The 13,353-nt window shown below is 34.7% G+C and overlaps 1 protein-coding gene and 1 non-coding gene across 6 annotated transcripts in view; both read right to left on the reverse strand.

The window, feature by feature from the left end:
* BRCA2 (BRCA2 DNA repair associated) overlaps positions 1 to 13,353 on the reverse strand; it is a 94,576-nt gene that overhangs the window by 60,102 nt on the left and 21,121 nt on the right. For all 5 annotated transcript variants that reach the window (XM_074387859.1, XM_074387860.1, XM_074387858.1 and 2 more), the window contains exons 11-12: positions 5,025 to 9,950; positions 2,893 to 2,988 (exon numbers count right to left, since the gene is read on the reverse strand). In XM_074387859.1, the coding sequence (XP_074243960.1) occupies positions 2,893 to 2,988; positions 5,025 to 9,950 (5,022 nt within the window). The remainder of the gene's footprint in view (positions 1 to 2,892; positions 2,989 to 5,024; positions 9,951 to 13,353) is intronic.
* Positions 12,519 to 12,659, reverse strand: LOC120365880 (U4 spliceosomal RNA). Its single transcript, XR_005580713.2, has one exon. It is a non-coding gene; the product is annotated as a U4 spliceosomal RNA (small nuclear RNA).

The raw sequence follows: 13,353 nt of genomic DNA on the forward strand, positions 1-13,353 counted from the left end.
TTGAGTTGTGAGCTGTACTAGCCATTTTTTCATGAAGTATCTTTTACTTGAAATAACCAACAAACACTACAGTTACTCTGACTTGGGTGTTCGGCAGACATCTTTTCAAAAATGAATGAAAATGAGCTTGTCAACTACAAGAAAAATAAGTGACAATACTTATTGCCAGGGGAAAAACTCAAGCTTTTAGATGAAAATCAGAATTTTTGGGAAGCTTAATCTGGCTTTCTAAATTTGATAGCTTTCTACTACTTAATCTTTTCTAATAGGTAATGGCATCAATGAAAGTGTTTAATACTGCATAATAAAACTGTCAGCTTTTGGAAGATCTGCATAACTCAGTGAACTCATATCTTCCAAATGACCAATGCATAATATTACAAATTTTAACCTTAATCAATTTACATTTTTAATATTGTAAATATCGACAGATATACTCCACATAAACAAATGCTCTTTTGGGTCTTCAATAATTTTAAAAGTATAAAGAGGTCCTTGACCAGGCACAGTGGCTCACGGCTATAATCCCAGCACTTTGGGAGGCCAAGGTGGGTCAACACCAGCGTGGCCAACATGATAAAACCTTGTCTCTATTAAAAATACAAAATTAGCCAGGCATGGTGGCGGGCGCCTGTAATCCCAGCTACTTGAGAGGCTGAGGCAGGACAATTGCTTGAACCCAGGAGGTGGAGGTTGCAGTGAGCCAAGATTGTGATATTGCACTCCAGCCTGGGAAAAAAGTGAGACTCTGTCTCAAAAAAAAAAAAAAAAAAAAAAAAGAAATGAAAAGAAGAAAGAAAATCACTGTTACGGGGTAAAACAAGTAAGTGTGTTAATGTTACTAGAAACCAAGAACTCAGCTTTAGAAAAACAATGAGACCAGCAGCAATAGCATACCTAGCACCCAAATTTTATTTTAAAAAGACTATTAAACCATAGAAAGGGTCTTAAGAAAATTAGCTGATTCTAGTACTGTGGCAGGAAAATTATAAGGAGATCCTAGGAAATTTTTTATGATAATGAAAAATAAACATAACAACTTAATAGTAAGTGTTGAATCTAGGTGGTGGGTATGTGGACATTCATTATGTGTGAAAATGTTAATAAAAAAGTAGAAGAAAAAAGTCATTCAGTAGCAACTGGTAGATGATGATTATGCTGAAAAAAATCATTTGAAAAAATAAAAAATATGATGATCAAATAAACAGTGAATATCTACTGGCTCAAAATAATTCCAAAAGCAGAGTTATGATAATATGTCATGCAATGGTAGCACTGTTAGAATACATCTTCCATTTACTCCTCATAGGACTATGTCAAAACCAATTGTTTCAGAAGAACACAATTTGTCTGTGTGCTTTATATTGTCTATGTGCCAATATATCATTTATATTGAAGGAATGCCATTCTTACACTACCTTCAGAAGAGTCACATCTTATACAGCCTATAAAAATAGCTTATCAAATAATAATGCAGTAAAAATTTTCCTACCAATTACTTATATGTCTCATAAAAAAACAGTAATCACTGTTTTAGTTTTCAACTCTCTTCTGAATTGTGCACACTAAAGGTTTGATAACAAGTTGAATGAAAAAAAACAGAAATAAACAGTTTTCTGGACATTCAAACCATCCTGTGTTTATAACTTTCAAATTTCTATCACTAATGGGAGATGAGTTAGAAAATTCCAGATGTTTCTACTTCTTGTGGGATTTACCCTATGTGTTTCAGAACTAAGCATCTTTATAATTATCCTTCATTATATGAACTCTTCCTATCTAAACTCAGAAATACACAACGAGCAATAGTTACATATATCATGTTTGCAAGCATTCCATGGTATGAACTTTGGATTTCAGCCTAAATAAGACTGGTGCCATAGACAGTTTTAAGTAGCCAAGTAACATGATCTCACCATTGTGTTAGGATGACTCTGGGTGCAGTGCTAAGAACTGCCTTAAGAAAAGAGGCAAAGGCAAAAGGAGTGAGATAAACTAGAAGCTACGATAGCAGCTTTATGACAGGGGTAGGGGTGCAGGTGGAGAGAAGTGATCAAATTTTTGCTATATTTTTGATGGTAGAATCTATAGAACTTGTTGATGGGTTGGTATAAAGTATGAGGAAACAAAAGACTAAAACATTGAGAATGGCACCGCCCCTTGTTGAGAAACTAAAGACAATTAAAAAGTAGGTTTCGGACAGGGATGGAATAAGGAGTTCAGCATTGGCTACATATTAACTTTAAGATGCATATTAGCAATAGTCAAGATGTATCAAGTAGGCAAATTAGTTTACAAACAGGCTAAGGCTGCAGTTATAACTTTGGCAGAAAATGAAATTTAGATGGAGAAAAGATTTAAGAACTGATCCCTGGGGCACTCCTGCTTAGAATACGGAAGAACAGGCATAGAAGACCAAGAAAGAGGGGGTCATGTAGGAGGAGAACCAAAAGAATGTGGTGATCTGGAGAAGCCTGATCAACTATATCAAATGTGGCTGAAAGAGAGTCAAATGAGGAATGAGAAATGTCCAGTGGATTTGGTACCATAAAGATAACTGTGTTATTTAGGAAAGACAGATTTTGCTATAATGCTGTAGGCCAAAAGTCTGACTGGACTCTAAAACCTGAGCTTTAAATATTACCCTTTTACTAAATTCTTATAGCTTTTTAAAAATAAAAAAGTCATTATTTCATCATTTCATGATTTCCAATTACTTCAGCATCATATTAGATATTAAAAGGAAAAGTCCACTTAAGATATAAATTTAACAATGAAACCACACTGTAAAATATTTTCTAATACACACAAAAGAACTGAGAAAAATAACTAAGAATATTATATACTATACCTATAAAGAGAGAAAAGATATAAATAAAAAGCAAATATTACCTTCTGGAGTGCTTTTTGAAGCCTTTAAGGATTTTTCTTGATTTTCTATTATCCTGTCAAATTCATTTAACAAGCTTCTTTTGATTGGGGGTTCTCCTAAAAAGAAATATTCCACATATGTTTTTAAAGCAAACATCAGTTTTATTTTTCAAAAGCATGTAGTCCATTTTCTTAAAGCGAAAGTATTGACTCTTTAAATGTTAAACAAAAATACATATAACAAATAGTGACCTAATCTTTGAAAGAGAAAATTTCATTTTCAATGTCAATTACATTTTTGTTCTGTTTTGACCACTTTAACCACTATTTAATAGGGTCTAGGGATAAACAGATGCTACCAGATGCCACAGATAAGCTACTCTTTGAAAAACTGACTCTGAATATACCTCTAGGTTTACTGGCAATAAGGCCTAACAAAATTTCTTCAAATAAACTTTTTTTGTGTGGGGGGTGGTGGTGGCAGCCATTAAACTGAAGGAGGAATTTATTATGTAGGTCCTTGAATTAGAGTTAAGAGGCTTTTTAAAATCACCAAATTACATTAAAGTACTAGTAACAGAAACATTTATTTAAAAATTCTACAGAGGCTAAGAGGGTAAGATTAAACCATAACTCAAGGTAGGCATTTCCATGTTATGCTAAGATAACATATGATTTATTACAGTAAATTTGTATAATTTAACAAGTAAAAATGTCCATGCAAGAGAAACTCAAACTTTTAACACTAATTAGGAGGTTTTGTTAAAAGAGTTTCAAATTTTCTAGAGAAACTCAAACTTTTAACAATAATTAGCAGTTGTTAGAATTGGTTTAATTGTTTAACAGTGACCTGTACTGTTCCAGTAACCAGAAGCTGACTATGCTATTTACCTATATGCAACAGAAACAAGGGAAATTAAATAGTAACACCGTTGAAAGCATTTATAAGTCTAATTAATTTTTTTTCCCGTAGGTAGAAGGTCAATACACTTCAATATGCCACAAAAACAGAGTGAGTTGCTATAAATAAAGCCATTATTTTCCAGAAAAGAATTACAAATATCTTAGTTATTTAAGAACTAGTTTATCCACTGAAATGTTGGATTTTGGCATTTGCTTTAATTGTAACTAATCAACAGATTTAATTATTTAAGATAATTACCAGTCAGACACACTGAACACACATACAAACACACACACCCCAAAACCAAATACACACCTGGTTAACCTAATATAGTCATTTGTCACAAAAAGAAATTTTGGTCAACAACAGACCACGTATAAAATGGTCATCCTATAAGATTTTAATAGTGTCCCGTAGGATTTTTTTCTTTTTTTTTTTTGAGATGGAGTTTTGCTCTGTCACCCACATGGGAGTGAAGTGGTAGGATCTCAGCTCACTGCAACCTTCACCTCCCAGATTCAAGCAATTCTTCTGCCTCAACCTTCCTAGATTGCAATTAAAAATTAGCTGGGCATTGTGGCGCTAGCTGAGACTACAGGTTTGCGCCACCACACCCAGCTAATTTTTGTATTTTTAGTGGAGACAGGGTTTTGCCAAGTTGGCCAGGCTGATCTTGAACTACTGACCTCAGGTGATCCGCCTGTCTCAGCCTCCCAAAGTGCTGGGATTACAGGCGTGAGTCATCGCCCTTGTGGGAGGTGTTATTTGCATTTTGTAGATAAGGAAACTGAAGCTATGTAAGTAGTGTTAACTAGTATATATTACCCAGTAAGTGGTATAACCAGAAAACAACTTTTAAAGTTCATACAAATCAGAGTCTGAAACTGCTATGTATATGAACACAGTTAAGTCAGTATTATGCAGGTTTTGTTAAAAGAATTTCAAATTTTCTAGAGAAATTCAAACTTTTAACAGTAATTTCTCAATTATTACACTAATAATCTTTTAAAAACACATTAGGAGACCCTTAAAACATCATTTCTTGGTATACAGATTCAGAGATACTGAATCTGTATACAGATATTAAATCTGTGTTATCTGTATAATCAAATCATACTCCCCAAAACTACACAAAAATGGCTGAAAAAAACATAGTTTATAACACTCTAATTGTTAGCATACCGAGTCTACTGAATGAATACTTTAAAAAAAGTGATTAGCAACAGAAAAGGTAAAAATGAATACTTACCCACTGAGATAATGGCCTCTCCTCTTCTTTTTCCATTTCTTGAATTTGACAAAACCATTTCGTCATTTTTGGGACATGTAAAAAGAGAGTGCGTGGCATGACTTGGCAGTTCAGAATCTATCAGTTCATCATCTTCCATAAAAGCTTTAGCAATCTCTACTGCTTCTGTTTCAAAGTAGTTTTCTGAGTCTTTGGAGTAAGTAGAACCAAATTCTCTATTTGTTTTCACAGAAACATCAGAGAAAGTTTCAGTTTTACCAATTTCCATTTTTATGTTTTCAAGTGAAGCCTGTTCTTTTCCCAAAACATGAATGTTTTCAACAAGTGAGACTTCGGTTCCTAATACCAACTGTTGTTCGTCTTGTTTAAACTGAGAGAGATATGGAGAAACTTTCATAGAGTGATTATGTTCTGAAGAACCACCTTCAACATTAAAGTTATTTGATAATTTAAATTCTTTACTGCAGGTTTTCTCCATTTCTGAGTTTACACAGTGCTCTGGGATTCTCTTAACACCACAAGGAAGTATTTTTGATACATTTTGTCTAGATGTAGGTGAATGATGAAGACTATGTTCAGTTCTGATTAAATCAAATTCCTTTAACATTCCCTTAACTTTGTGTAAGGCACTTTCTGAAATGGAAACTTGCTTTCCACTTGCTGTATTAAATCCAGAAAAAGCAGATGAATTTACCATATTATATGAAAAGCCTTTTTGGGATGATATCAAATGTTCTGCCGTCTGTGTAGTAGTATTCTCTTCTCTTGTGAGCTGGTCTGAATGTTCATTATTTTTAAACAATACTTTGGAAAAGAGTTGCTTGGTACTATTGTCTATCTCAGAAAACACTTGTCTTGCCTTTTGTAATGAAGCATTTGATACCTGTACAGATTTTCCACTTGCTGTGCTGAAAATCCCACAAGTATTTGTAGATGAGACTGACTTAGGAAGCTTCCCTATACTAAATTTATATATATCTGAAGTTTCCAAACTAACATCACAAGGTGGTATTTTAGAAACTTTCTCCACTCCAGACTTTTTTTGGCTATGTTGTAAAATTTCTTCATTTTGAATGTCAGCAAAAACCTTATGTGAATGCATGCTACATTCATCGTTATCTGAAGAATTATGAAAAATATCCTCTGAATCATTCAATGCCTTGTAACCTGCCAGAATTTTTGTTTGGCAATTATTTGATTTACTCTCAGTGTTTTCCTTAATTACTTTACTGCAACTGTCTGTAAATCTCTTTTTCACTTTTTTAATTGTTTCATGTGAAACACAAACCATTTTACCACTGGCTGTACTAAATGCATGCGGCCCTACCTCAAAATTATTACAATTAGATATGGACAATTTAATGGCTGCATTTTTATTTTTGCAGGGTGAAGAGCTAGTCACAAGTTCCTCAACACAAATATCTTCATTTACAGTTTGCGGGTATGCATTTGCATCTTTCACACTGGATGTTACTTTGGAAAAACTAGTGTTTTTTTGGTCTTCAACATTCTTCAATCCTGGCTCAATACCAGAATCAAGTTTACTTTTTGAGAGATATCCTGAATCATTATATACCTCATCAGAATGGTAGGAATAGCTGTTAGACCTGCTGTTACTTAAATAAGTATCTTGTTTTTCAGAGAGATGATTTTTGTTACCTTCGGTTATAGTATTGTTTGAATTATTTTCATACAAAGAATTTCCTACATAATCTACAGTATTTATTTTTTCTGGTTGATCATCAAATTCTCCTTCTCTAAGCCATTTTTTTGCTTCAAGTGATGAAGCCTGACTCACAGAAGTTTTTCTACTACAATTTGTGTAAAAAGCTAAGGCTGAATTTTCAATGACTGAATAAGGGGACTGATTTGCGTAACACGTTGCAGGACTTTTTGCTGTTTCTTTTTCTACATTTTCATGTTCTTTAACTTTCAAAAAGATACTTTCAGATGTTTTGAGACTTTCAGTATGTTGATATAAATTATCACTTAAAAGCTTAGGTGGCACCACAGTCTCAATAGAAACAAGATTTTTATCATTACTGAGAGAATTCTGCATTTCTTCAGGCTTTGTAGTAGTTGCTATCTCAATTGTCTCACACACTAATTCATGGTCTTTATAGGCCTCTCTGTACTTTAGGGTCTTTGCTCCTTGATGGCTAAAACTGGTGATTTCACCAGTATCTTGCTCTTTTTCATCAAAAAGGTTTTTCACTTTGTCCAAAGATTCCTTCGCAATTTTAACTTTTTTCCCACTAGCTGTGTGAAAACCCAACAGGGTAGGTTCTTTGATCTTTTCAATATCACTTTTGGGTTGTTCCTGGATGGTCACTAGTTGATCTCCAGTGCCAACTGGGATACTTTCTTTCAGTGTTTTGTTTTTAACTATGTTTGTTTCCTCATGACTTAGAATGTCCATTTTGTTCTTTCTTACGTCCGAATGTAATTTAGAATTTAAGGAAAAGTTATGCAATTCTTCTGGTTTCTGATCAAAGAAATTTACAACTTTATTAAATGACTCTTTGGAGACACTAATATTTTTCCCGCTTGCTGTCTGAAAAAATATATCAAAAGTCTCAAAATCTTTTATATTTTCCTCCATTTTAGTAGCAGTTAACTGTTCTTTATTTGAAGTATTACCACGACATGTTTCTTGAGCTTTTACGACTTCCAAAAAAGTTAAATCTGACAAATCTTCTTTAATCTGAGTGTTTCCCTTCTTCATAAACTGGCCAGACAATTTAAGATATATGTTGCGCTGATTAGTAAGTGGCAGGTCATTTTCATCTTCATGAATATAAATACTATCATTTTTACCAGAATCATTGCCATCAAATTCTAAGTTATGAGTATTCCTACTGGCAGCAGTATATTTATCTTCATTTTCAATATTTTTCTTGTAATTTTCAGTAATTTCTTCAACAAAAATGCCGGTAGTCATTTCAATATTATTTTGTAATATTAGTTGGCATTTATTATTTTTCTCATTATGATTTTCTATCTTAAACATTGAAACAACAGAATCATGACATTTACTTGAAGATAAACTTATTGGATCTACTTCTGCAGAAGTTTCCTCACTAATATTCTCAATATCACTAAACAGTTTCACCGCTTTTTGCAGAGCTTCAGTAGAAACATTCAGTTTTATGCCATGAGCAGAATAAAAGCCTCTAAACTCCACTTCATTTTCATCTGTTAAATAACCAGATGCACTTTTGTTACAGTCATTTTTCAACAAGCCAGCAAACTTTTCTTTAATTCCAATGGTACCTTCAAACTGCTTGCTGCTGTCTACCTGACCAATTGATGGCGCATTCGTTATGAGATGAAGATCAGCATCTCTGTATTCTTCAGAAGCGGTACTTAAGATAGTCATCTGGTTTTCAGGTACTTCAAACGTATTATTCTGCAATATGTAGCTTGGTTTTCTAAACTGTGTAAATTCAAACTGACTTCCTGATTCTTCTAATATAGTAGAAAGTTCTGTAATTTCTGCCTTTTGGCTAGGCGTTAAGTTATGGTTTGAATTAAAATCCTCCTTTGAAAACATCTGAGGGGTTGTAAGACTATTTTTACAATCAGAAACAACTACACTACTCTGTACATGTGCAGATACAGGCTTAATTGACTGAGGCTTGCTTGGTTTCTTTTGATTATCTAATGCCAAGGTATTTACAATTTCAATACAAGCTAAACTAGTAGGATATTGTTCTTCGATATCTCTGAAGAGCATTTTGCTTTTCTTAATGTTATGTTCAGAGAGCTTGATTTCCTTATTTGAAGCTGTTCTGAAGCTACCCCCAAAACTGTGATTTGAAATTGGATGTAAGAGTCCTGCCCATTTGTCCTTGTAATCATTATTTTTGTTTGGTATTTTATCTATATTCAAGGAGATGCCTGATTTTGAATCTTGACCTAGAGTCATTTCTAGATGCTGCTTCACACTATTTTTTTTCTCCTCTGAAAGATCATAAACTATATTTGATGAGTCTAAATCCTTTTTAATTGACACTTGGGTTGCTTGTTTATCAACTATGTCTGCATATAATACCATGGTAGAGTTCTTGAAAGCGGGTTTGTTTACACAAGTCAAGTCCGCTTCATGAAGTTCCTTAGTATTTTCCAAAGCAAAATTATTCCTTTTACTAGCCACTTGGAAGACAAAATTATTCTCGTTGTCTGATAAAAGTTCTTCAGAGTCTGGATTGACATTCATTTTTGAAATTAAAGTAGTTTCTTCTTGATGTTTTTGGATTACTCTTAGATTTGTGTTTTGCTTGAATTGTACATATCTTGAAGGTGATGCGACTATTATGTATTTTTGAGGTGGCAATAGCTCAATGTTTTTAGAATTTTCATTTAAAGTATGTACATCTTGATTATTTTCCATGGGAATATTTTTGGTTAATTCAAAATCAGCTTCACAATTGTTACATTTGAGCTCGTCTGAAATTCTGTATGATTCTTTGCCTCTAGAAGTCCTGACTAGGTTTGACAGTACATCCTTGGAAGCAGGAGTTAAAATACGAGTGCTGGCATTTTCATGGTCACGAAAAAGACTTTTCTGGGACTGAAAGTCAGTATCACAATATTCCACTTCTGAATGTTGTACCAGGTGACACACTGTGGCCAAGACCTCTTCTTTTATATCAGAAACCTTTTTGCTTTTTGGATAATTTTCACACTCTCCTTCCTGCAGGCATGACAGAGAATCAGCTTCTGGGTTAATAAATAACTGTGGTTTTTCCTTATTACATTTTGCTTTTTTATAACCAAGATCCTGAGAAATTATTATATTATTAGAACATGTTTCATTTCTAGAACATTTCCTCAGAATTGTCCCAGAAGAGCTGGTTAAGGACAAAGTTGGTTCTCCAGAATCAATCTGTGAACAATTTCTTTGGACAGAAGGATGCAATAAACCTAAACATAAAAACACAAAGTGACAAAATTAAAGTAACATCAATCATATCCACTAAATATTTTCATTAAGTTAAAAAGGTAATGTTTGGGCATGGTGGCTCATGCCTGTAATCCCAAAACTTTTGGGAGGCTGGGGCAGAAAGATGGCTTGAGCCCAGGAATTTAAGACCAGCCTAGGCAACGTAGTGAGACTGTGATTCTATGAAAAATAAAAATTAGCTGGGTGTGGTAGTATATGCCTTTGGTGGCAGCTACTCAGGAGGGTTAGGTGCAAGGACTGCTTGAGTCCAGGAGGTTGAGGCTACAGTGAACTGAGATCACACCAGTGTACTACAAACTAGATAACAGAATGAGACACTGTCTCTAAAAATAAAAAATAAAAAGGTAGTGTTCAAAACGTAAATTACATGAAAATAAGTGAATTGTCAGATTTAAAGCAGAAAGAATCCTAAATATTTTTAGGATTTTCTAAAAATCCTCTATTTTTTAGTTATTACATTTTTTAGCTAAAGATAAATTAGACCTAAGTTGTTTTTCTTTTTAATAATAGGTACCAACTCAATTAAAATTAGTATCAATGTCAAGGAAGTAGCTAGCTACCATAAACAAAACTCAAAGTAATTTTTATTGGAAAATAAAATTGAGAAAATTTCATTGCTACTAATAATACTGGTGTATGGCTGGGTGTGGTGGCTCATACCTGTAATCCCAGCACTTTGGGAGGCCAAGGTGGGTGGATCGCAAGGTCAGGAATTCAAGACCAGTCTGGCCAAGATGGTGAAACCACGTCTCTACTAAAAATACAAAAAATTAGCCAGGCATGGTGGCAGATGCCTGTAATCCCAGCTAATTGGGAGGCTGAGGCAGAGAACTGCTTAAACCCAGGACATGGAGGTTGCAGTGAGCCGAGATCGCACCACTGCACTCCACCCTGGGCAACAGAGTGAGACTCTGTCTCAAAAACAAAAACAAACAAAAACTGGCGTGAACAGAAAAGGCAGAGAAAAGGAATTAGAAAAGTAACCATTTTCTTAATTCTTTTACATTGAAAAAACCCACAATTTTAAAAAACAGGGTCCGTATATTAACAGCCTGAAAGATGATCTAATCTCAATGATAAAGGCAAATGAGTTAAACTGTTCTATCAAATTTCTTGACCCTCTGAATTTTCTACTAACAAGTTCTTAATTGCATTTTATTTCATCAGTGATCACATGTATTAGCTTTTTCTTTTTTGAGATGGAGTCTTGCTCTGTCACCCAGGCTGGAGTGTAGTGGCATTATCTAGGCTCACTGAAATCTCCATCTCCCAGATTCAAGTGATTCTCCTGCCTTTGCCTCCAAGTAGCTGGGATTACAGGCACATACCACCACACTTGGCTAATTTTTGTTTTTTTAGCAAAGATGGGGTTTCGCCATATTGGCCAGGCTAGTCTCAAGCTCTTGACCATACGTGATCCACCTGCCTCGGCCTCCCAGAGTGCTGGGATTACAGGCATGAGCCTATATTAGCTTTTTCATTGGGTATAACTATGATATATGTAGTATATATTAGCTTTTTCATTGGGTATAACCATGATATATGTAGTATCAAATATTTGCCTGGCCTATATTAGCTTTTTCATTGGGTATAACTATGATATATGTAGTATCAAATATTTGTCTCTAAAAATTTAATTCAAACTTCAAACAGTTCTGTACTCTGGTCCCTCCAACTCTAACATTCACTGACCTAAAATCTTCTCATAGGGAGATAAAAATCACTTTATAAACACATAGTTTAGTTGCTGATAAGTGAATTGTTGCAACAACAAAGACAGAGGACAGAATTACCCATGTGGAGATGCAGAAATAGAGCAATAACAGTATACAATATCTAAAATCTTTAAGAAAATTATGTAACAACAACAACAAATCATTATTTTAGAACTGGCCTATGTTAAATGTAGTAAATATTTCCTCTATGTAATTTTTTTTTTTTTTTTTTTTTTTAACAAGGTCTCATCTTGTGGCCCAGATTGGAGTGCACTGGTACAATTTTGATTCATTGAAGCCTCAGCCGCTTGGGCTCAAGTGGTCCTCCTGTCTGAGCAACCTGAACAGCTATGACATAGCTTGTATAGATTGGGTCTCACTATGTTGCCCAGTATGTTCTTAAACTCTCAACCACAAGTGATCCTCCTACCTTAGCCTCCCAAACTCCTACTAGATTACAGGCACAAGCCACTATACCTAGTTTTTTTTTTTTTTTAACATGCTTTAGAGAAAATACATAATAAATAGCACAACATTTTTAGAATCATCAAATTTGCATATAATAAATACTTTTAAAATTAAAGCAGGAATTAGGTAGCCAAGCACTGAATGTTTATGAATCAAAAACTGACTCAAGTTATTGGTGGGAACATAAATTAGTTCAACCAATGTGGAAGATAGTGTGACAATTTCTCAAAGACCCAGAATCAGAAATATCATTTGACTCAGCAATTCCATTACTGAGTATATAACCAAAGAAACAGAAATCATTCTATTATAAAGATCATGTATCTTTTTTTTTTTTTAATTCAGTCTCTGTAGAGACTGTCAAAAATTGCCAGTGCCGACTATATGGTAGGTCATCACAGTGGGGTATTGGGAAAAGTATTCAATTAGCAATAATTGTGCCTCGGATAAACCTCATTGGCTACAATACTGCCACTGCACAAAGCTAAGATCATGTATCTTTATGCATATATTCACTGCAGCACTATTCCCAATAGCACAGAAATGGACTCAACCCAAATGCCCATCATTGATAGACTGGATAAAGAAAATGTGGTATGTATATATCATGGATTATGCAGCCATAAAAGAACAAGATCATGTCCTTCACAGGGACATGGATAGAGCTGGAAGCCATTATCCTAAACAAACGAATGCAGGAAAAGAAAATCAAACATCACATCAATGTTCTCATTCATAAGTGGGAGCTGAACGAGAACACATGGACACAGGGAGGGGAACAACACACACTGCGTCTGTCAGGAGTTGGGGGTACGTCGGGGGAAGGAGCATCAGGAAAAATAGCCAATGACTGCTGGGCTTAACACTCAGGTGACGGGTTGATAGGTACAGCAACCACCATGGCACACATTTACCTATGTAACAAAAGTGCACATCCTGCACATGTACCCTGGAACTAAAAGTAAGATAAAACTGTCTTGGGGGGAGATCCAAGATGGCCGAATAGGAACAGCTCTGGAGTGCAGTTTCCAAGGAGAACAACACAGAGGGTGAGTGACCACCGCATTTCCAAATGAGTTTTTACTGCCCACAAACCAGGGGATTCCTAGGCTGAAAAGTGCCACAAGTTTCTAGCATGGCTGTTTCAGCCAGCACCACGCGTCTCTGCACAAAAAGTCAC

The sequence above is a fragment of the Saimiri boliviensis genome, chromosome 16 (genome assembly GCF_048565385.1).
Source record: "Saimiri boliviensis isolate mSaiBol1 chromosome 16, mSaiBol1.pri, whole genome shotgun sequence".
Classification (NCBI taxonomy): Eukaryota; Metazoa; Chordata; class Mammalia; order Primates; family Cebidae; genus Saimiri; species Saimiri boliviensis.